The following is a 24,847-nucleotide window of genomic DNA, read 5'->3' on the forward strand; positions in this document are numbered from 1 at the left end:
GAGGATGTGTCGTTTCTCCCCATAATTATTCTGTTCGTTTTTTTTTGATGTTTTCTTACTTATTCTTCTTTTATCCTTTAACGCTTGCAAACAAACACCAAACACCAAATTTCTCTTTCTTTTCTTCCTCAAATCATCCATTTTTTTTTCAAAATTATCTAAGCACTTCTTCATAGCTCATGCTATTTATTTACCTTTATTCATTTTGTAAGAAGACTAAATTGGAGATAAACAAATCTAACTCGATTAAACTTGATAGTAACCTGGAATGATTGAAAATAAATTGGAATGATTGGGTATCAACCCAAGTATATTAATATTGTTAGTATAATTAGTCTTAGACTCAGTTTTAGGCTTTTAGCTATGATTGGTGGGTAGTACTTCTTTACCACAAAAGTGATTTTTGAAAAGTAACTACAAACAAAACTATATATATGTCTATCAGTCTATATCATGAATAAAATCATTTACTTACGTAAGAGATTTTTGAAATGTTTTGTGGGAAATGTATCCACATATCTTTGTGGCTATGTATATAACTGAATAATCACAATCCATATATAAGAATTTTCAAACGAAGATAAAATCTATAGGGATATCACAAAATGTACGTAAACAGCACGTAATTCTAAGTTGATTACATACACCACTCCTTAAAATATATGAAATAAGCATATCTATATTATTAAAGTTGAAGCACACATTGAGATTGTTTGGCAATATGGATATTAATTAAAAAAATAATATTGTTTGGAAACATGGATAGCAGTAAGTTAAGAAAAAAAAATGAGTTTATGCTACTAAAAATTTGAAAGTCCATTATATTATATTAAAAAGTAATGGGTTTATGTTACTTGATATATATATTCAAATAAAAATAATAATTTAAAATTGATTTATATCAAAATTTCATTCAAAAATATACATATATTCAAAATTTGATTTTACTAACATATTTTCCAATAACTATAATAAAAATCTTTTCAATATATATAATAAAAATACAATACAAAGCCCAATTTCAAACACCAACTTAAATTATTGTTTTTATATTTGACATTAAATTTTAAAATATAATATATGTGATTATTTATATGATTGTACGTATAAAATATTATTAATTATAAGAAAATTTATTGCTACATATAAAATACGATTAATTATATGATAACACATATTTTGTAAACTATGATGACACATATATATATATATATATATATATAATAGTGATTAGGGGTGGACGTTCGGGTTCGTTTTCGGATCTTTTTGGGATTTCGTGTTTCAGATCTTTGAGGATTTGCTTTGGAATTGGATAACCAATTTAAATAGGTTTGGTTTAAATATTTGGATATAGAATTAATAATTGTTTACGTATTTTTGGAGTTTTGAGTATTTTTTAACTATTTAAGATATTTACGTTTGATTATTTGTATATATTTTCCAGCATTTATGCGAACTTAAAAGTATCATATATATTCTGGATGTCTTTATATATATTAAATCTAAAAATAATTAATATATATAATTGTATAAATCTATTTTGGATACCCAAAATACTTCGGTTCGGATCGGATTAGGTTTCAGTTCTTCAAATACTAAAATTTTGAATAATTCAGATATTTAATCAATTTCGGTTCGGATTTAGTACTACTTTTTCGGATTGGGATCGGTTCGATTCTTCGAGTTCGAGTTTTTTGCCCAACCCTAAATAGTGACATAAAAAGCAAATATCATCATATTTTTTTTAAAAATATACCCACACGGGCGTGCGGGTCAAAATCTAGTTACTTAATTATAGACCTCAACTATATTTCCTTTTGAAGCCCTTTCTCAAAAAAAAAAACTATATTTCTTTTTGGTGAACCTCTACGTTTATTTTCAGTCATCATATGATCGTTTTGTTATATTAATTATTTTTGTAAAGTTGCAGTTAATTCTTGTGTGTTTCGTATTCAATCACGCTAAAAGTTATTTTCAGTGAATTACTATTTTTGAATTGGACTAATTGATTCGTTTGACTGTTAACTTTTTCTGAGGAATTATCCAAAAAAAAACATTTTTTAAAAAAAATCATACGAATAATCAATTTTTTTTGAAAAATAATAATCCATGAACGGACGGTTTAGTTTATAAGTTAAATATTGGTTTCATTTTGTCTATAGTGAGTAAAACGCGATCAGAAAAATTGTGTTTCCGGTCGACGGTGAGGTTCCTCTAGCTACCGTCGATCTGGATTGTATTTTTTTATTATCTAGTTTGCATACGTTTGTTTTGGGTTCTGATTATCTTTGATCGGCGTCCTAGATGCTGACTTTTTCGGTTTCGGAGGCACCTAACCTACGGTGGTGATCGTCCGATTTATCTCTGGGAAGAGAAGGTTTTTAGTTTCTGCTTCTGCTTTGCCGGCTTATGATTCCGGGAGGCGGTGGCTTCTTCAGCACCGCTATCGCTGGCTTTGGGTTTATCCTGATCTTTGCCAATCTATGAATATGTGTTTCATCCGCTACTTGGCTTCTCGATCTGAGATCTGTGCTGCATGCTGGTATGTCGGTGATGGAGGATTGATTGTAGGCGTTTAATCTATGGTAACTTCGTAGATCGGGGTGGGTATGACTGCTCGTTGTTGAGCTTTAGGTTGAAGTTTCATTGGTTGGGTATGGGTTTAAAGTCATCAGTGGTGTTTCCGGTAGTTCTGGATGAGATCTCGGGATAGTTTTGATGACGTTCTCCTTTGGAAAGAGTCCAGGCAGAAAGACGGGTGAGGTGGTCTCAAACTCCGGTTTGTTCCGGTGAAACTAATGGTTGTTTTGTCTTCTATGGTGATGTCTTGGTGTTTGGGTCATGATGTAGTGACCGGGTGACACATATCTCTGTGAGGCGGAGGTCTCAACATGTGGGCGTCCATGCGTTATTGCAGGATGCGTGGCGATATGTGAAACGGTTCGGTTTAGTGGTTTGGACTCAAAACCCATTTGTTTTTCTTTAGTTTTGCCCTTTTTAATTTTAGGTTTTATGGCTAATGTATGTGGACTCTCCTTTTGGACTTAGTTCCTTTGATAAAAACTAGTAAATGGAAAAAAAAAGTTTATAAGTTATATATATATTTTTTGATAAAATTTAGTTTTAACTTTAGTTTTAAATAATATTAAAGGACCAATTATTGTTTGTAAAGCGAAAAACATTGAAAAGGAAAATATAACCATTTTAAAAAGGAATGAAGCCGACATACTGTATTATTGACACGACTTATCAAACATAAATATCACTATTAAAATATAAGCAGTCGTAGTCGTTCCTGAATTTGTTTTCGGATGTGTGAATCAATACTATTAAAACAGGAACTTGTCCTATTGATAATAGTTGAGTCCAACTATTTATTCTATTTATTTAAAGAACTACTTATTATTATTTTATATAACTGTATCTAATTAATTATTTTATAATTGTATTAGATTCTATCCCGCCATTTGAAAGGGTGGGTATATTTTTTGTTTTAATTTTTTTTAGAAATTTAATTTTTATGTTTTTTGTAATCATATATGTGTATACCATTTTTAAAAAAAATTATTAGTAAGAAATTTTGATAATTATATTGAATTTGTAATATTTCATCGTTGGCGTTTTACAATGATCATAAAACACTATAAATTGTTTAAAATGCGGTGCGGATGGTTGTAGATAAATAAATGTAAAAATATTTTTAAATTTTTAAAATTTAAATTTTATAAATAAAAATATCATAAAATATCTTAGAATATTATGAATTTTATGATTTTTTATTTATAGTCACTAACAGTATTATAATTTATATTACAAAAAAATAAAACCAAGAATATCCACTATAATTTGAAGTATTAATATTTCTGTTGCTGAAGATATGTAATTTAAATAGTGTAATCCAGTTTCTTAAGGTTATTAGATATATCATAGTTTTCATGTTTCCTAACGATATAAAAAATACAAAGCCTATATTAAAGTTCATAACCCAATTTGGTTTAAACAATTTAGGGGTTAGCTGTATAAATATTAGGAAGATATGCTTTTTTGAAAATAATAATAATATAATGATATAGCATTACATACTATAGAGGGTTGTACACTTGTAAGAAATGTATGTTACGGAACTAATGGCACTCGACAGTTTTACTTATTAGCTATTGTTAGTGGGTTCCTACTATTAAGGAATTAAAGTAGTGGTTACAAAATATATATTTAGATACAGTTATTATGGTTTATTTTTGTAAGTATATATTATAGGCTTACTTTTTTGGACTAAACCTATATCAATAGGTCATGTTCCTAATATTCGTAACTCAAGTATATATAGAGTATACACATATAATACATTATATATAATTATATTATTTTATAATATATATAGTATATATTCAGTGTAAATATATGTGTATTTGGTGATATTTTCATGCTCATATACGGAGATAATATTTACAAATATATAACTTATAAAAATTGATTAATGTTAATTTTGTCAACTTTAGTTGATTAATATTTTATTTTATGTTTATAAGTTTTAAATGTAATTTGTATATATGAAAAGCAAATATATGTATAAAACAGCGACTGAAGAAGATAAGTCTGGACCAGAGACTTGCTTGTATGTCAAGGTGAGCATGGAAGGTGCTCCTTACTTGAGGAAAATCGATCTCAAGACTTATAAGAGCTACGTTGAACTCTCTTCTGCTCTTGAGAAGATGTTCAGTTGCTTCACTCTTGGTAAAGTTTCTAGTCTCTTTTATTGAGATAATTCATATGACTGAGTTATTGTTACTGTTTTATGATATTTTTGTAGGTCAGTTTGGGTCTCATGGAGGGTGTGGCAGAGATGGGTTAAACGAGAGTCGCTTGACCGATCTCTTGCGTGGTTCTGAGTATGTTGTTGCCTATGAAGATAAAGACAGTGACTGGATGCTGGTCGGTGTTGTCCCTTGGGAGTAAGTCAACAACTTCATTGTTATATACTTACATCTAGTGTTATATTGTTAGTCTTGGTCATTGTATGTCTTAAGTACATAGATCAGTGAAGCTCTTGCTCTCTTTTTCTATGCAGGATGTTTATATGTTCGGATGTTCCTGCCAGAGGTTGAGAATCATGAAGAGCTCTGAGGCCATTTGGCTTAGGTTAGTCTTTCTTCAATTCTTCTCTAAATCCTTGTTCTACGCAGATCAGTAAGTTCCACACTAAGAACTCACCACTGCACCAAATGAAGAAACTGTTCCTTAAAGAAACCTTGTTTCTTTGCAGCTCCGAGGGTAATGGAGAAATGCAGAAGCAGGAACTAGTAAGAATTATTCATATAATGTAATAGCCATTTTGTTTTGAAGTATTCTTGTGTGTTTGATCTTTTCTTAAAACAGCGCCTCTACTAAGTCCTAATAAGGCCTCTTCCTCTTTCTTCTGTCTCTATTCAACAAAATAGGTTTGTGTTTGTGCATGTGTGTTTTTGCTAAGGAAAGACTTCATTACTCATATGTATATAATAAGTTGGTATTGTGTAACCAAATGATTGTATCTCAATGAAACAACAGTGCAACATCATCAGTAACTCCTCACTAGAGAAATGATTCTTTTAGTTCACAGAGTTTATGTTTAGTTCAAACCACTTAACAGGCGTTATCACAGTTTCATGTTAAATGTATATTTATCTAATAGTACAAAACATAAACCTCAGTTTCCTTCTCTTTACAACTTCTATGTACAAATCGAAACTTTGCAGAGAAAAGGCTTACAGGGATTGAAGAGCAACTCCAATTTGCTTCCTTGCCTCTCAAGTCTTCTGGAAAATTCAGCTTCTCTTGCTAAAGTTGCTCATTATCCACCCAAAATCTAGTAGATTTTGCCCATATTGTATCTTCACGAGGTAGGTTCTGTAGGGTATTAGTATGCTTTTGAGACCTGAGACCATTCAAGATATATCATCATAACAACAAGAACAAATTAAAACAGCATCTACATCCAATGTAAACAAAACTCATGTAGTTTTACCTGTTATGCACATTGTCTTGTAAAAGAAAGCAACGTGCGCATCTCCCCTTGTAACAACGTGCTTGTTTGATTCCAAACACTCAAGAAACGCCATGTCGGCTTTTAACATCTCTGCCTGATCATGAGTATCATAACCAATATCATGGCAATAACAGCAATGGTCTAACCAATCAATAGGCCTCTGATCCCATACCAGTGAACCTCCATCTTTCCCACTAGACCAGTTAGGTCCACAATAATGCCCGTACCTCGGGAAAAGCTGCGAGAGAAACGCCCTCAGTCCTGTGTGCCAAGGAACCTTGGACACATAGGGTCTAAACCGATAAACAGTATTCACACTATTTAACCTTGAGGACTTGCGAGACACGGCAAGTCTTTTTAACCCTCTGTTTATAGTAGTGGGTTTCTGCTTTCGATCACCAGATGTAATAACAGAACCGAGGGACCATGTCCCTATCTTTATACCAAACAAGCCTTTCCCTTGATCTAGAGAAGCCGTGGACGTCACGGTTTCTACCATGGCTACATCTTTCTTCGAGCTGTTGCTGTTAAACCAGGACACACTCGGCAACACAAACTTCATCTGTAAAAAGCTTAGTGCAGAGTGCACACAGTGACTTCAGCAACCAAGTATCAACTCTCCACAAGATCTGTCATCACTAGGAACATCATGTTCTAGTTAAAAAAAATAGCAGGACTTTTGTTCTGCAACTCCTTAGCAACCGACCTTTCTAGTGTTGATAAAAAGAGAAACTTCCACACAGAAAACCTTATCTCAGCCGATGTTGAAGTATGAAAGTATGCAGTTCACAAGTTTTGCTCATTCTCCTTCACACATCACATTTTGTATCTTTCCTTAGGTTTTATTGGGCCGGCAATATTAATGGAGAGAGCTTTGAGCCCATTATGGGAACAATCTTATATTTCATGAACAAAACAATTACAGCTCTAATTAAAGGTGGTGAATACTGAAGATTGTCTACAAAAAAAAAAAATGAAACTGATTTGAAAACTGATTTTTTTTCTCACTCAGTTGTCTTCTCCAAGAGTAAACTTGACAAACCTCCTGACTTTGATGTTTTCACCAAGAGTAGCCACAGTTTACTTCACAAGATCCTTTACCAAGACACTGCCATCTTTAGTGTAAGGCTCCTCAAGCAACTTCCTCTTCATCTGGTTACCAGTAGAAGAAAAGGGTCAGTGATATTACACATTAAAACAATGAACTGATTCAATATAGTAAAATCAATTCAACCTACTTTTGGTTTCTGGAACTGAAGGAGCATCTGAGGTTTCCTCAATCTTTTCCACCTCTTCAACTTCAGCTGCTGCACCAAGTGTTGACTCCTGCGAAGCATCTTGAGCTTTGGTCTCTATCACTTCTTCTATCTTGGGAGTTTCTGATGAGACAACCTCTTCACTTGTTTCTTCAGATACTACAGCTTCTTCTGATTCACTCACAGTCACAGTCACAGGCTCTACTGGTTTCTCCTCTGCTTCTTCCTCCCTCTTGTCAAGAAACGCAGCGATCTCCTCGTTCTTTCGGAAAGCAAGCACAAACGGATTCGTTGCTGTATGCACAACTCCTTGACTAAGCGTTTCGTCAAACTTGCCATCATCTTCCTCTTTCATAGTCAAAGTAACACGTCCTCTAGCTATCCGCAACACACGAACCTTAACCTCCTGTCCAGCTTGCAACGAAGAGCCACCACCCATCATCATGCTCCCAATCCCATCATCTGCTTCCTCATTCGTAGGTAGAAACCCTTCTTCACCTTCTCCTATAGTTATAAACGCTCCTGACCTAGTCAGATTCTTCACCGTCCCATCCAACATCTGCCCTTTCACATACTTTGAGCTGAACCCATCTTCCTTTGAAGCATTCCTCTTCCCACCACCCCTCGGCTTACTATCACTACCACCACCACCACCGGGCTGGCGTTTGGGAGGATCATCATTCTCACGCATAGTAAGAGAAATACGTTTGGACTCAATGTCAACTTCCACCAGCCTTACTTTCACCTCTTGCCCAATAGTGACAACACTCGCGACATCTTTAACAAAGGTGTCACTCAGTTGAGAGACATGGACTAATCCATCAGTGAAGGCACCAAAGTCAACAAAAGCACCAAAGGGCTGGATGGCTCTTACTTTACCGGTGAAGGTAGCTCCAGCAACAAGCTCCTCGTTTTTAATTGAAGGCATCTCACTCTTCCTTCCTGGTCTTGATGTTCCCCTTGACTGAGATATTGTAGTAGGAGCTGCATCATTAGCAACAGGAGGAGGAGGAGAGTCTTGTTCCTCTACTGTTGCCACAACATCAGTCCCTGTGGCGGCTCTACTACGATGAGGATTCAACACAAGCTGCCTTCCATGAGTAGGAAACAGTTTAAGCGAAGTAGAAAGAGGCAAGACGAGTGTCTGACTTGATGATGGTATATAATGTTTTTGTCCAGCTTTACGCCAGAAGCAACATTTGAAGGAGTAATCATTCTTCTTTACAGTAAAAGCAGCTCCGGGAATGAGGCCGGCTTTGCTGATAGAAGAAGGACTAACCGTAGCCATCACCTACAACAACACATAAAGCATTTACACACAGAGACTGGTATGAAGAAAAAGGCCACTCTTTTTTGATTACACAACATGCAAAGAGTCAGTACAATGACTGCAAGATTACATTGAGAGAGACCCATTTGAGCACAACTAAGAAAGGAGCTACCTTTAAGCTCGTCTTTGCTCTCCAAGAGAAACTAAACCGAGAAAAAATCGCTACTTTCCTTGACAAATAAGCCTAAAGAGAAGCCAGGAAAGAAGTGAGAGGCTTCAAAATCCTTATCTCATTTTGTCTGTCTCCTCTGCTCTGCTCTTTGGATAAAAGAGATAAGAAGTCTTCAAAGATTACAGATGAGAAAAAAAAAGATTACGGATGATCAGTCAGCTCCAACCAACTCCAGCTGAGTCGATGATATCCAATATGGGCTTATGGGCTTGATGCTAAGGCCCATAAATACTCAAAACGCGTATCAGTGACTGTTGTGGGGCCAGACGATGACCATCCATCCAATACTCTCCAAGTCGTTTGCTATATGTGGCAAGATCACTCACTCATCACAGCTATTATTATTTTTCTTCTGCGGAAATATGAACATGTTTGTGCTACTTCTTCTTCTCTTCCTGAACAAGGCAGTTTCTCAAGGTGAAAGAGGAGAGTTCGGCTTCAATGGTTACTTGTACGACAGCTCTGGAACTGCCAATCTTGACTCCAACGGCTTAATGACGCTTACAAACTACACAGTACAAAAAACTGGTCACGTCTTCTACAACTTCCCTGTTCGGTTCAAGGACTCACCTAACGGTACCGTTTCGTCCTTCTCCACTACTTTTGTTTTCGCTATAGTTTCGAAGAATTCAACACGCGGCGGCCATGGAATCGCTTTTGCCATTTCTCCTACCAAAGGCTTGCCATATAGCGATGCCACACAGTATCTAGGGCTCTTTAATGTTACAACCCAAGGAAGATCCTCAAATCATGTTGTAGCAGTTGAGTTTGATACAATCCAGAGCGCTGAGTTCGATGACATGGATGATAACCATGTTGGTATCGACATCAATAGTTTATTTTCAGAGAAAGCAGCTTCAGCTGGTTATTACAAAGAAGATGGTACTTTCAAAAACATCTCTCTTAAAAGTAGTAAACCGATACAAGCCTGGGTTGAATATGACTCATCAAGGAAACAACTCAATATCACTCTTCATCCTCTTCATGTCGCTAAGCCAAAGACTCCATTGCTTTCTTTAACCAAAGATCTATCACCATATCTCCTGGAGTCGATGTACGTTGGCTTCACTTCATCCACAGGCTCCCTTCTTTCATCTCATTATATTCTTGGTTGGACCTTCAAGCTCAATGGGAAAGCTTCAGACATAGACCCATCTCGTCTTCCTAAACTTCCCAGTGAAAATGACTCTAGTACTAGTAGTCTAAAAAGGATCTTGGCTATCAGTTTGAGTATGACCGGCCTTGCAGTCCTCATCTTCTTGACCATAAGTTTCATGCTTCTCATGAAAAGAAAGAAGTTAATGGAAGTTCTTGAAGACTGGGAGGTTCAGTTTGGTCCACATAGATTCGCTTACAAGGATCTCTACATTGCCACAAAGGGTTTCAAGAACAGCGAGCTTCTTGGTAAAGGAGGGTTTGGAAAAGTCTACAAAGGTACACTATTGTCATCTAACCTAGACATCGCCGTGAAGAAAGTTTCTCATGATTCAAGACAAGGAATGAGAGAGTTTATCGCCGAGATCGCCACCATTGGCCGTCTCAGACATCCTAACTTAGTTCGGCTTCTTGGCTACTGCAGACGCAAGGGGGAACTCTATTTGGTCTACGATTGTATGCCCAAAGGCAGCCTTGATAAGTTTCTCTACCACCAACCGGAACAGAATCTTGACTGGTCTCAAAGATTCAAGATCATCAAAGATGTAGCTTCTGGTCTCTTCTATCTACACCAACAATGGGTTCAAGTCATCATTCACAGGGACATTAAGCCAGCAAACATCCTTCTCGATGAATCTATGAACGCAAAGCTTGGTGATTTTGGTCTCGCCAAGCTTTGTGAACACGGTATCGATCCGCAAACCTCTAACGTGGCTGGCACGTTTGGGTATATCTCACCGGAGCTCTCGAGAACAGGGAAGGCTAGCACAAGCTCTGATGTATTCGCCTTTGGGGTATTCATGTTGGAGATTACTTGCGGGAGAAGACCCGTCTTGCCACGAGCGTCTTCGGCGAGCGAGATGGTTCTTACTGATTGGGTGCTAGATTGTTGGGAAGATGACATATTGCAAGTGGTTGATGAGAGGGTGAAGCGTGATGATAAGTACCTTGAGGAGCAAGTAACAATGGTTCTCAAGCTGGGCTTGCTCTGTTCGCATCCTGTTGCAGCCATGAGACCGAGCATGTCCAGCGTCATCCAGTTCTTGGACGGTGTGGCTCAGCTACCTCATAACTTGCTTGATGTTGTGAAAGCTCGAGAAAACGTTGGAGCCGCTGAAGCAACCCAGTCTCTTGCGCAGCCTAGTTCCATCGCTACGGTTACATTTACGGAGTCATTTGTATCACACGGACGCTGAAAGATCAAACACACAGGATCATCTTCTTTCTTCTCGTCTAATAAAGTAAATCTCTATATGTCAAAAGAAACTGCTGCATCTAAAGTTCTAAATAATGTGTGTTGCAAGACTAGTATGTGATAGCTATTTCATCTTGGTTTCATTTGGTGAAGTTTAAAACGAGATTACGAAGTAGGACATGTAAATGAAAAATGAGGAATTGTTATTTCGAAGGATATGAGATGGCAACAGTTTATACGACCAGACGCAGAAGCAAATGTATATGATGATGGTTTTACATGTAAAGGCCTTCTTTCTTCTTAAACATAACCTTCTCCTTTGCTTTCTTGAAATCCGGATGCGTTACCTGAACACACCACAATCAAACAATATGTCTAGTTATAATCTAACATAGGATTCTAAAACTCATTCTGATGATGATACATGCAAAGCCGAGCTTGATTTATTTTGGCCTTTGTTTGGCCCATTGTTTTAAGAAAACTGTGAAAATATTAAAAATTTAGTTTTGTAGATTGAAACCAGCTCTGTGTGTGATCGATCTCAATTACATCATTACCAGTTTGGCCCCAAAGAAATATCTATTTGTTGCCGGCCTTAAAGTACATACTTCATCAGCTACTACTATTCAGGACCAGCTATATAAAAGATATCGCTTGACATATATCAATTTTTGATATATAATATTGATCTGGTTTGGATAGATCGATTGAATTACTTTTTAAACAAGATCAATATTTGGTCAACTGATTTTGGATTTGATCTAGCCAACATACAGCTGTCTATAGAACTATTCTCTGTAGATATATATATTTTTAAAGATATCGCGTATATGTGGGAGATTATAATATATCAAAATCATATAATACACTGGCTATAAATTAAAGGGAAATTAGGCTGTATGACAAGGAAAAAACACATAATTCACTGCATAACCATTTTCCCTAACGTTTCTATATACGGCGTTAACTTTATAAATTAATACTATACTGCCCCTTCCTGAAACCGGCAAAACCTGAAACAAAAAAAAAATTAATATTCTTAATTATTATATCCAAAAAGTAAATCGTGGCCTTACTAACTTCACATATTTCCTTTTTACTTCTTTGGTATCTTCGTAGTCTTGAATTATCTCTGGTACAGTTTTGCTTCACATCGTCATCTCCACTAGATTTGTTTTGAATTGTTCACTTCTTCTTCATTCTTTGTAAACGCGTCATCTTCTCTTCGTCGGAGATCGTCGACCACACGACGGCGTTAAAGTTTCAGCGGCGAGTAGTACCAAACCGTTCCTATTCTACTTCACACCGTAGATTCTTGTCAGATCTCTGGAACTACCGTAAGTTCTCTGGTGTTTATATGTTGTTATTCATATACTGTTATTTTCTTTTCTATTTGGGCTATTTCAGAATTAGGGTACTATAATTGGTAAATCTACAACCTCTTTACCATTGCATCTCAGATCTGATTTTCCGCTTCGAAGTTCGCCAATTGATTTAGGATTTGGGTTTCTCCGGTTGTTCTAATGCCTATTTTATCACCGTCTGGAAATGACATGATCTCTGTTAGGTATATTCTATCTGATTTGGAATAGAATAAAATATAGACGTTATATTCCATTTGACTTGGAATGAAATAAATTCGAACGTTTAATATCACTTTCTTTAGTTTATGAATTCATACTTGTTTTAATATTTACGTATTTTTATACTTGTATTAGGGTTTATATTTCCGTGTAGGGTTTAGTGATGATTGGAGAGGGGTTAGTTTCTAGAATATTGAATTCGTCACTGCAAGATTGGGGTTGACATTGGATTAAGTGTCATATTTCCGTGTAGGGATTCGCGATTAGTTGATAGGGTTTTCGTATATATTCCCATGTGTGGTTTAAGATCGTGAGCTATGCATATCGCTATGTCTTACATGGTTTTCATTCCACATTATTGTTATACTTTACAATTTATTTTACATTTACTTTGTTATATGGATCCTAACATTTTTATCTTTTCCTTTTGTTTCTCAGGTTACAAATGAAAGATTTAGGCTGTCAAATAGATTGTTTGAAACTGGATTTGGGCCATATGGTGAATATATTCTCATTTATATATAATTATGCAATGTGTATATAAGCGGAATAGATCATGTGTACATAAAATGGAAAGACCATTCATGTTAAATGAATTATATAATCTTTACTATTTGTTGTATTCTATTTTATTTGCAGAACATAGAATATAAATATGATTGTACAGTGCATAAGCATAAATTATGTTTTGTAGTTGTATCGTTGCTATCAAAACTAAGAATTTAAAACTCAATTTTATCATTTTGTTAACCAGATCCACATAAGTGTAAACTTCACACAAATTTCGTTAACCACAGCTACATTTGGTCCATAATCTTATAGTACTTCAGCCATATGGAATAGAACATTCAGTGCATATATATATAGTCAATAGTATATACTATTTCAAATTTTAATTTTATTCAAAATATTATAACTATATATTATAGTTTACATTTGGGTTTTGGGTTTAGTGATTGGAATTTAGGGTTCACTATTTAGGAGTTGGGGTAATGTTTAATATTTAGGAGTTATGAATGAAGTCATAATCCTATACTATTTCAGCCATGTAGAATAAAGTATTTGATGCATATGTATGTGGTCAATAGTATATACTATTTTATATTTTAATTTTATTCAAAATATTATAACTACGTATTATAGTTTACATTTGGGTTTGGGTTTAGTGATTGGAATTTAGGGTTTAGTATTTAGGAGATGTATCTAGGCGTTCCTCGAGAAAGAAGGGCTTTTGTTTTTTTGCATCATGTATTGGTCTTGCAGCTATATATTAGAATAATAAATATTATTCTTGTCTTATATTATATAATACATAATATTAGAAAGATGTCACATAATATCGTATGGTAATGTTTAATATTTAGGAGTTGTGTATGAAGTTATAATCCTATACTACTTCGACCATGTGGAATAGAGCATTTGATGCATATGTATGTGGTTGTTCCCTCAAATTACATGGTTGTTTCTTCAAATTAGGTAATCCTTGTTTTTTTCACATTCTTGCTTTTGAATTCCTTCGGATGGACTTACAGTGGTAATTTGATTGAATACAACACTCATCTTAAAAATGGAATGACTGAGGTTGGTGAATGTAATACAAAATATATTGGAAAGAGATATATTTTAATCCACCAATTACTGCGCATAGAAAATCCGTATGCGGTAAATATATAAGTTACGTGGTTCTCCTCTCTTTTATAAGTTACCACCAACTCACCTCTTTGTTGGGCCACATAGATTATAGTCGACGTCATCTATATTCATGTTTCACCGGTAACTTGTTGTAATAAAGGGCAGAACCGGATCATATGAGGGTTAAATGTCACCAATTCAATTATGTCAAAATCATAGTCAGTTTTCTAATTACATTTTTGGTTTTGGCTATCTCGCAAATTCACCCTAAATTAAAAGGCATCCATGTGAGCAGAGCAATTACAACAAAAAGAAAATAAGAACAAAAATATCTATCTAATAATCAATGGCCATATATCACGCCTGGCTCTAATACCACTGAGACGGTAATAGGTGGATAGATTCCCGAACTAGAAACCCTACTTACGGATTCGAAGAATGGGGATACGTAAACCTAAAAGATGATCAAGTAGAGAAAGATCTTCTTAGACGTTTTACGTTCGTAAGCTTAGCTTCGTAAGGAGCTTTGCAAGATAGCTTGAGAGTAAAGTAAGATGAGATAAAATAGTTTATTGAATGCTTGAATAAGTATCAGCCATAAGGCTTACATATATAGAAAAACCTTCTAAGAGATAAGGCTAACTAAGATCCTTATCCTATCGTAAATAGAAATCATAAAACTAGCTTGATAATGATAAACTTAAAATCGTTAAAACCGTTATGAAAACCCACGTGACATGACCTGTCACATCTTACCAGCTGCTTTGGGTTTGGGTACCTTCGTCAATTTTACGAACTGCAGGGTATCGTACCCTTACCGTCGCGTCAATGTCACTAGTATATGGATCGATCCATACCCGCTTCCTCTTCGCGAGATAAACCGCATTAAGATAACCGCTGAAACAAGTAAGCAGTTCTCTTAATTTATTTATTTTCTAATGATTTTCTGGCAAATCAAACTTTTATAATATTTAAAAATCTTTGGTGTGAGCAGACTATAACATAACATTGGGAAAGATGATATTAAATACGTTCAGTGTGCCATTGGTTCTTAATCCGGTGCACGATGAATTCCACCTCTGTCGCGATCATACTGTGACAACATGCCCTGTTACGGCTGGCCCTATGGTGATAAATATTCCTGTCGTAATAAACGGAGCTGATCACTATGTTGTAAGTTTTTCTTTACACTAACACTGGCTTGAGACGAGTCCCATAATCTATGCATTTCAAACCTATTGATGATGATATGATTTTCTGATGACCCTTCTTGATACAAACCAGAGAGAATATTTTGCTGAAATACTGCTGATCGAGGAATTGATAAACCAGACTATGTGCGTCACCTTCAGATATCTGGTCCGTGATCCCGAGTTCAGTACTGGTATTTTGGCGGCTTGAATATTTTTTTAAAAAACTTTAATAAAAATTGTTTCACTGGCCTATGGCCAGATCCCGACCCTGCGTGATCCTTTGTTTCAGGACTTTTAACGTCTCTCTCGTTATTCCTTGTATTATGTAATTTTCCTTTTTTAGCTATTCTATGTCGTCCAACAATAAATAAGGGTTGTTGTATACACATGTACACCCTTGACTACCCCATGTTCATGTTATGTATCTCTGTTTCTTATTTGGTTTGGCCTTTTGATTTTTAAAGACGTTACTTTTGTGAAACCTGTGATGTTGCACCTTTGATATATATATATATTTTTTTTTGGCTTTCTTAAGTTGATGTATTCTATCGACTTTATTGTTATCTTTTTGATAGATTTTTTGAAATAAAAGAAGACGCTACGGTTACATTGATAGAGTCATTTGTATTGCGAAAAGATTAAACCAACAGGATCATCTTCTTCATTTACGTCTAATAAAGTAAATCTCGATATGTCAAAAGAAACTGCTGCATCTAATGTGTTTGCAAGACTATTATGTAATCTTGGTTTCATTTAGTCAAGTTTAACACGAGATTCCGAAGTAGGGTATGTAAATGCAAAAAGAGGAACTATTATTTCGAAGAATATTAGATGACCAGAAAGATACTACGCAGAAACGAAGGTATCATAAGGCAAAGTGTAGAGGATGATGATGATGATGATGTGATGATTTTACATGTAAAGGCCTTCAGGGACGCCTTCTTTCTTCTTGAACATAACCTTCTCTTTTGCTTTCTTGAAATCCGGATGCGTCACCTGTACACACCACAATCAAACATTAGAGCCCGTGGCTTGTAAGTGTGAGTGTAAACCCAATGGTTCAGTGTCTTTTACCTTCATACGGCGCTCCCTGAGAGCAAGCAGACCAGCCTCGGTGCAAATAGCCTTTATATCAGCTCCTGAGAACTCGTCTTTCGTCATCACAAACTCTTCCAAGTTTACATCTTCCGAAAGTGTCATCTTTGATGTGTGTATCTGTTTTTAAACAAAGATAGAAGTTCAATAAACAGGACACTTTTGAAACAAGCGATTGATTTTGTTAATTACCTGGAAGATGCGTCTTCTGGTTTTGATATCTGGAAGTGGGAACTCGATCTTCCTATCAATACGTCCAGGTCTAAGAAGTGCCGGATCAAGACTCTCGATTCTGTTTGTTGCAAGGATGACCTTAACGTCTCCTCTTGAATCAAATCCATCAAGCTGGTTCAGAAGTTCCAACATAGTTCTTTGGATCTCACGCTCACCTCCTGAGTTAGCATCATACCTGTTTCATTTCAATCTTAAATCAGTTCACTATCTCGGTTATGAATCATGTTTGTGTGTTGGTTTTTGACTGACCGCTTGGTACCAACAGCATCAATCTCGTCTATGAAGACGATTGATGGTGAAAGGTCATCAGCAACTCTGAAAAGCTCCCTCACAAGCTTGGGACCATCTCCTAAATACTTCTGAATCAGTTCACTACCAACAACTCTTAAGAAAGTAGCTGATGTAGAGTTAGCCACCGCCTGAAAGAAAGAAAAAGATACAAGAGCTCACTCCCACATTGTTCAAAAGTAAAGTAATAACATGCACGAAACAAAAAAACAAGCCACCAAATTGCAGCAGTTACATATATAAGACCAAGACAAGCCAAAAAAAGACGACACTATATAAATCCAAGTGTTAAAAAGATCTTCGTCCCTATGATCTAATTTCTGAAATTGAGGTGTGACCAGCACAAATACTTTTAGCTAGATAACAGCAAGAGCTCCGTTGCAATCAGAGAGAATCTACTTCGCAGGCGACTCTAGATTCATCTGAACAAGTCATATAAATTAATGTAAACTTATATAGAAAACTAAGCTATATTCCTAGCAGAGCCTCACAAGATTTATTAAGCTAGATAACAGGAAGAGTTCCGTTTCAATCAGAGAGAATATACTTCATGGGAGACTCTAGATTCAGCTGAACAACTAGTGACTGAAACTTAAACAGGGGAAACTATACTCCTAACAGATACTAATACATGTAAACAGAAAGGCAAACCTTAGCAAGCAGAGTCTTCCCAGTTCCTGGCTCACCATACAAAATCACTCCTTTGGGCGGCTTAATACCAATGTCCTCATACAACTCAGGATGAGTCAAAGGCAACTCAACAGCTTCCTTAATCTCCTGAATCTGAGCTTCTAAACCTCCAATGTCAGCATACGACTCCAAAGGAGCCTTCTCAACTTTCATCACAGACACCATCGGATCCACTTCATCTTGTAGAATCCCAACAACAGACAGAACCTAACACAAAATCCAATTCAAGACATAACGTAAACACAACAAAGATCCAGTCTTTAAACCCTATTCCACTTCATCTTGTAAAATCCCAACATTAGACAGAACCTACCACAAAACCCACTTAAAGAAACATTACAATTCACAACAAAGATCAAGTCTTTAAACCCTAGTCCACTTCATCTTGTAGAATCCTAACAACAAAGAGAACCTATCACAAAATCCAATTAAAGAAACATCCTAATTCACAACAAAGACCCAATCTTTAAACCCTAGTCCACTTCATATTGCAGAATCTCAATAACAGACAGAACCTAACACAAAACCCAATTCAAGAAACATCCTAATTCACAACAAAGATCCAATCTTTAAACCCTAGTCCACTTCATCTTGCAGAATCCCAACAACAGACAGAACATACCACAAAACCCACAGCAAAGACCCACTCTTTAAACCCTAATCCACATTACCTTATTATGCATCAAGATCGAGCAACCAGGCTCGAGCTGATCCTTATCAACAAACGACATTATCCCAACGTAATACTCAGGCCCAACAGAAGACGAAACAATCGCATGATTCTCATCAATCAGCTCCTCCAAGTTCCCAACGCTCATCGGCGTCCCTCTCAGATCATCAACCTTAGATCTATCCTCCTCCGCCTTCTCCTCCTGAGGCTTCAGCCTCTCCTGGTTCGCCACAAACTCCTCCTCCATCAGCAGATAGTCCTTGATCCGCTCCATCTTGAGCAGCCTGAGCTTGCATTTCGTGGAAGGAGTCACCGTCGGGAGCCTCGCCGCCGCCTCGGGCCCTCTTTGCTTCCGCTGCTTTCTCCCCACGCGAGACGGTGGTGCCGCGGGTTCGAACTTCTTCTCTTTCTTGTCTCCGCCGCCGTCGGGTTTACGATCTCCCCCTTGGCGGTTCAAACCTCCGGATGGTCCTTGGCCCATGGTTCTTCCGTCGTCTCTAGATTTGTTCCAGGGAGAGAGGTTTGCGTTGCTTTCACTTTGTACTGAGATTTTTTTTGGCTTTAGGAAGAAGAAAACTTTGTTCGGCCTTATTGGGTGTTTATGGGCCTACTTGGGCTACGTGAAGAAGGTTTGTGTAAGATTGAAAGCAGCGTAAATCTATCTATTTCAAGAAATACAACATTCGGTTTTGGTACGTTCATAAACTAGTTACTTGTTGTTCAAAAAACAAAAAAACTAGTTACCTTAAAAGAAAAAGTCAAATTAAAATCATAAAACCCCAAGGTGTGTCCTGTCTAGGGGTGGGACTTCTCGAATATACGGATCGGATTCGGGTAGGATCCGATCGGATCAACATCTTTCGGATAAATGAATTTTAGATCCAATAAGTACTTAATAGATTTTGGTTCAGGTTTCAGGTCCGAATACATTTTTATTATGTGAATCATATATATATTTATAAAAATAAAATAATTTACATATAAATTGAAGTGATCCGTATAACCATTCTTTATTAATTTATTTTATTTATTATTTTTTTAAGGAAAAGTGAATCAAAATCGTATATATATTAATAATATGTAGTTAAGTAGCCTAGTGGTATTACATCTGTCACTTCGCCTATCCAATCTGGGTTCGATTTTCGGGAGATACAAATTTATGTTTTTCTAAATATAGAATTCAGTTTAAATGAGTACATGCTCGGTTCCGAGTAAAAAAACGAACCGATGCCCATGGATAATCAACACTAATACCCATTGGATAAATTGACTAGGATCAAAACCGAACAAAACCGATCTATTTCGGGTTGGATCCGGTTGGGATAAACGATTCCGGTTAAAAGTCTCAACCCTAGTGTCCACAACAAGTATTCAAAGCTAATATAGTCTCAGTCAAAAACACTTCTATGTATATCGTCCAAGTAAAATATAAATCCAGACATTCCATGTATATAAAAAGTTCGCAGCTATTTAATTTTGTTAGCAAAAGAGAAAAAGAAAACGCACATAACGAACTAAAACATAAATCAAAAATGGGTTTAAGTAGTAAATGTATTTTCTTGTGTTCTTATGTCTCACTGTTCTCTTGATGAGTCTTTGATCCCAGGTATGGAAAATACGAATTATAGCTTGTATTTTATTTGTAAATCTATACTATTAAATTATTATTATCCGTTAATGATCATTATCTGAAATTACATTATCAAGACGTTAATTCGTTATATGGTATTTTGATTTATGGGGACTTGTTAACACATGCATAAAGTGACACTTGAAACTAAATAAAACAAAAACTTACGTTTAGGATTATTTAAACAAGTTGACCAAAAAAAAGATTATTTAAACAAAGATTGATATAAAAACTAATAATTGAATTAAAGGTAATAAAAGAGTACATTTATTCTTCCTTTGTAAAATACCATGTTTTTTGTTAAAGGAGAATTTTCTGAATATTCATAAGAGGTAAAAGAATGAAGAATATATTCATACTACAGTAATTCAGAACGGATGGGAAAATTTGCACACAAATTTGATTGAAATCTCTCTCCATGCACGTGTGCGTAATATCGACACTCCAAAACTAAAGCTGTCATACTATACTACATATCATATATTATAGGTACATAAATGATTTATTAATCAGTTACAAAGTTGGGTTTCATCAATTACGTAACTATACTATACATGTTTACGACAAAGTTTATAATACTCAACAAAAAAATATAAGCTTTTTAATAATGTGTATGCCCATAATGCTTTACCAATCTGGAGGAGAGGATCAAAGAAAGTGGTAACGTACATAGCAATTGTACTAGGAATCAAGTTTACAAAAAAACTGGCATATTCACCAAAGAAGAGAACATATATGCATGCATGTCCATGTATGGAAAAAGGCTAGCATACGACTATACTATATTTAATATAGTATGGTAACATCAGATTTGAGTGTTTTTATCCAAACAAGCTGAACAAAATTAAACAAAGGGAAAATCAGCAACTAGGTTACTACGGGCATTAGTTTGGGTTAAATGTGGAGTCTTCAACTGTATGCATCCTAACTGCAGCTTCAAGTGCGTCTTCCGTGTGACTATATTGTTTAATGCTCTCATATAGTATATGAGATAAAACTTTTAACTTTTCTCAAAAAATACGTTTCTCGTCGTTTTGCCGTTAATCCCTTCTAACCAGTTATGAAAACTAAACGGTGGTTTCGATTTCAGATAATACACAAACAGACCGTGTTGCTTAGACACTAATGATATGTCCACTAAAACTATTAATTCAAATGACACGGTGGGAAAGGTAAAGAAATCACAAGTAGTGGCGGCGGTGGCAGAAGAGAAAACGGTAGAGATGGTGGCAACAATGGTGGAAGAGGTGATGGTGGTGAAGGATCATACAATCCACAACGGCGGTAGTGGAAGCAAAAACAACGGAGATGATGAAAAAAATGGTGGAAGCGCGGATGGTGTAGAAGAATGAAATAATTGGCAACATCGATTGTGGTGATGTTACAAATAGAGGTGACTGAAGCGGAAAAAAATAAAATGATCAGAGATAAAATAGACAAAATTATAAACAGAGAAAATAAAAAAGATATGTGGTGCGTGCGTGTGGTATCAAAGGTAAAAATATAATTAATACAAAATATACACAGAATATCATACCAAAATAGTGTTATGGACATAAACGTTATTTATATTTTTTTTATGTATATGCGCTTCAATTCCCCTTTTGTTAAAGGTAAACACTATTTTTTATTACTGTTGTTTTGATTGATGTTACAACACAATCTAAATAATTTCAAATTAATTATAGTTTCTAAATAATTATTTATTGATATTTAGTTAGAAAATAAAAATAATTGATAAACAAAAACCACACAGTGCACTTAATAATAAAGAATAATAACCTAACATCGGCGAAAACTCTCAAAATTTGCTTACTCACTGCATATCAACCTGAAAAAGATCCCAATCACTTAACCCTTTGATCAGGCAGAGAACCTTCACTCTATATTAAATTCATGCAGGAAGAACAACTAATGTGTTTGTGGATATGTTAATCTAATTTTGTATTTCTATTTAAATAAATATTAATATAAATTTGTGTTCAAATTTTTTTTTGAAAGATTACTAATAAGGATGTTTTCAATACTCGTGAATAAAAATTACAAATATTAATATAAATTTGTGTTTACGCTACTTTCTTCCAATGCGAGATGGTGATAGTTACCGGTTCAAACTTCTTTTCTTTCTTGTTTCTGTCATCGGATTTAAGATCTTTTTAACGGTTCAAACCTCTAGATGGTCCTTGACCCATATTGCTGAATATAGTATAATAGACAAGTATGAAAAGATTATATAATACAAATATATATATATACATATATACATACGTTAAATATTTTGAACTATTCAATTTCATAAGCAGCATCTAGGAGAAAAAGAAAAAAAATACAATACAAATTACAACAAATTATTAAAATGGCTTCATCAAAGACATGTTTTTTTTCTTGTGTTCTTATGTCTCGTTGTTCTCTTCTCATTTTTAAAAATAGGTTAATCTTCTAATTTAATATATTTTTTCATATTTAGTTCATGGAGTATCTCTACTTTAATATAATATAGACTATAAAGATAAAATTATAAAAATAACATATTTTTATATTTTTTATTTCAATATAAAATTTTAATTAACATTAATTATAATAATATTATATTACTAATTATGAAATTAATTTACGAATTATTTTATAAAAAGTATATATAAAATGTTTGGTAGGATATTGTTAGATTTTTTTCAGTACATTTTGTTATAACTAAAAACAAAACCCAGATTTATTGTCTAATTTGATATATTATCTGTATTAACTGTTAAGATTTAATATAAATAATCAAATATATCACATTAATTAACTTATAGCTATATATATATATATGAGTGTGTGTGTGTGTGTGTTAAATCTTTGAACTATTCAATTTCATAAGCAACATCGAGGAGAAACACAGTACAAGTTATAACAAAATTATTAAAATGGCTTCATCAAAGACATGTTTTTTTCTTGTCTTCTTATGTCTCGTTGTTCTCTTGATTCCAAGTATGAAGAAATAATTTTGCTTTTTATATACGACGTTGTATTATATATCTCCTTTCATACTTATAAGTGTATATATCATATTATATATGAAGTAAATGAAGAAAAATATTCAAGTATTCTGTTATGTTTTTTTTTAAATTATAAACTTCAGAATCTGCACAAGCGGAAGGTGGTGGAAAGCCCTATATTCAAGGAGGTCCCTGCTCGCAATTTCCAGACTGCAATCAACATTGCATTGACTTAAAATTTCCAGGTGGAGGAAAATGCATCAAAGTGGGTCAACGTAGCGATTATTTGACATGTGCCTGTTTTGAATAATCTTATATGATAACATGTTTAAGATATTGAGCGAATGTTAAAATATTAATAAAAATGTTACAAATATTTTTAAGATGCTTTTATGTAGTATTGAGATTAGAAAGAACAAAAAAAAGTCTCAGACAAACATCCCTTTATTATTAAAAGAGGAGCATTATTAGAGACTAACCTTAAGATCATGTGTTAATAACAAGAATGCCATTTCCTAGGTGGCAACACCATATTCACTCTCACCCTCTCTAATTAATTATCCTCTCTTTACTAGACTTATTACATTTTTTGCCATTATTCATTAATTGTAACTTAACATAATGTTATATTCACATTTACATGTTTGTTAGTGTGTATGCAATGTGATCTCTAACTTTGTTTACACTCAATTTGTTTTATTGGTCCAAACAAAACCAATGCATCATGGTTTAGTTGCATTACAAACCACGATTTTGTCTAATCGACATGATTTTATTTATATTCTTTAAAATGATATTTTATAAGCACAAAATCTATTCGACAATTTTAATAATAAAAAAATCATTTCTCCTGAAGAACAATTTACAAAAGTTAGCCAATGGAACAAAAATGGTTTTCTTTAGAAATGAAAAATGTGTTTTCTATGAAATTTGAATCATAAATTCTACTTTTACTTTAATATTAAAAAACCATATATGTTAAGAAGATTTTCTTAAACTTATTATATAATGTTTAGAAGCGAAAATATGTTTTCTAGGATATTAGAATCACACATATGATTTTTTTACTTTAATATTGAAAAAACCATATATGTTAAGAAGATTTTACTTAAACCACATCTTTAGACGTGAAAATGTGTTTTCTATGATATTTGAATCACAAAATCTATTTTTTACTTTAATATTGAAAAAACCATATATGTTAAGAGAATTTTATTCAAATTAATATATTTTGCTCAGAAGATTTTATTTAAACTTAATATATAATATTTACACCGTTAAATATGAAATACTGAAGAATACATCTTCAAAAGTTATAAAGAGGAGGACCCGTATATAATGTGTATGAATCAGAGCAAATTTAAAGTTCATATAGTTCTCATGGTCCAAGATTTGTTTTATGCAGGTAATTTTAAGCTGTCCACTGTACATCGGGTGTTTAAATTACGCTAGATACATTTTTTTTCCTAAAATGGTATAAAATACAATGCACTTCATAATAATGTCATTTCCTCTTGAACCCTATCAAGAATGCCTTCCAAGCGCTCTGTAATTATAGCATTTATTCCCGCTCTCTGAACATTTCAAAAATAGATTATACATTGTCAATTAGCATTCTTTGTGTGCAAATGAATAATCTTCATTTTTTTTTGAAACACAAGGAATGATCTTCATAATATTCAAAATTAGGAATGATGACACATATTCCTGTTTTAAACGTA

At 34.4% G+C, this 24,847-nt stretch overlaps 6 protein-coding genes across 8 annotated transcripts; 3 read left to right on the forward strand and 3 right to left on the reverse strand.

Moving 5' to 3' along the window:
* Window positions 1-1,586: 1,586 nt before the first annotated feature.
* On the forward strand, window positions 1,587-5,557 carry LOC103834729 (auxin-responsive protein IAA27). The gene is made up of 4 exons (XM_009110805.3): window positions 1,587-4,734; window positions 4,811-4,952; window positions 5,069-5,139; window positions 5,264-5,557. Exons 1-3 carry the CDS (start codon window positions 4,551-4,553, stop codon window positions 5,103-5,105), a joined length of 363 nt encoding a protein of 120 aa, XP_009109053.2. The 5' UTR covers window positions 1,587-4,550; the 3' UTR covers window positions 5,106-5,139; window positions 5,264-5,557.
* On the reverse strand, window positions 5,558-6,788 carry LOC103834728. Its single transcript, XM_009110804.3, has 2 exons — window positions 6,005-6,788; window positions 5,558-5,914 (listed from the first exon to the last, which is right to left on the reverse strand). The coding sequence occupies exons 1-2, from the start codon at window positions 6,585-6,587 to the stop codon at window positions 5,805-5,807; spliced, it is 693 nt and encodes a 230-aa protein (XP_009109052.1). The 5' UTR covers window positions 6,588-6,788; the 3' UTR covers window positions 5,558-5,804.
* Window positions 6,789-6,908: 120 nt separating this feature from the next.
* Window positions 6,909-8,968, reverse strand: LOC103834730 (30S ribosomal protein S1). Its single transcript, XM_009110806.3, has 3 exons — window positions 8,724-8,968; window positions 7,264-8,572; window positions 6,909-7,177 (listed from the first exon to the last, which is right to left on the reverse strand). Exons 2-3 carry the CDS (start codon window positions 8,567-8,569, stop codon window positions 7,158-7,160), a joined length of 1,326 nt encoding a protein of 441 aa, XP_009109054.1. The 5' UTR covers window positions 8,570-8,572; window positions 8,724-8,968; the 3' UTR covers window positions 6,909-7,157.
* Window positions 8,969-9,037: 69 nt separating this feature from the next.
* Window positions 9,038-13,619, forward strand: LOC103834732 (L-type lectin-domain containing receptor kinase V.9). Of its 3 annotated transcripts, none has more exons than XR_004450195.1 (2): window positions 9,038-12,700; window positions 13,155-13,619. XR_004450195.1 is itself a non-coding variant. In XM_009110808.2 (1 exon), the coding sequence occupies exon 1, from the start codon at window positions 9,053-9,055 to the stop codon at window positions 11,132-11,134; it is 2,082 nt and encodes a 693-aa protein (XP_009109056.2). In that variant the 5' UTR covers window positions 9,038-9,052; the 3' UTR covers window positions 11,135-13,619. The 3 variants fall into 3 exon arrangements, 1 of the variants encoding a protein (XP_009109056.2); XR_626550.2 differs by having other exon boundaries at window positions 9,038-12,470; XM_009110808.2 differs by having other exon boundaries at window positions 9,038-13,619.
* Window positions 13,620-16,272: 2,653 nt separating this feature from the next.
* On the reverse strand, window positions 16,273-19,058 carry LOC103834733 (26S proteasome regulatory subunit 4 homolog A). The gene is made up of 6 exons (XM_009110809.3): window positions 18,520-19,058; window positions 17,810-18,055; window positions 17,120-17,289; window positions 16,829-17,045; window positions 16,616-16,756; window positions 16,273-16,537 (listed from the first exon to the last, which is right to left on the reverse strand). Exons 1-6 carry the CDS (start codon window positions 18,997-18,999, stop codon window positions 16,454-16,456), a joined length of 1,338 nt encoding a protein of 445 aa, XP_009109057.1. The 5' UTR covers window positions 19,000-19,058; the 3' UTR covers window positions 16,273-16,453.
* A 242-nt stretch (window positions 19,059-19,300) lies between these two features.
* On the forward strand, window positions 19,301-23,513 carry LOC103834735 (putative defensin-like protein 29). The gene is made up of 2 exons (XM_018653931.2): window positions 19,301-23,118; window positions 23,270-23,513. Exons 1-2 carry the CDS (start codon window positions 23,055-23,057, stop codon window positions 23,434-23,436), a joined length of 231 nt encoding a protein of 76 aa, XP_018509447.1. The 5' UTR covers window positions 19,301-23,054; the 3' UTR covers window positions 23,437-23,513.
* Window positions 23,514-24,847: the final 1,334 nt, after the last annotated feature.

The sequence above is a fragment of the Brassica rapa genome, chromosome A08 (assembly GCF_000309985.2).
Source record: "Brassica rapa cultivar Chiifu-401-42 chromosome A08, CAAS_Brap_v3.01, whole genome shotgun sequence".
Taxonomy (NCBI): domain Eukaryota; kingdom Viridiplantae; phylum Streptophyta; class Magnoliopsida; order Brassicales; family Brassicaceae; genus Brassica; species Brassica rapa.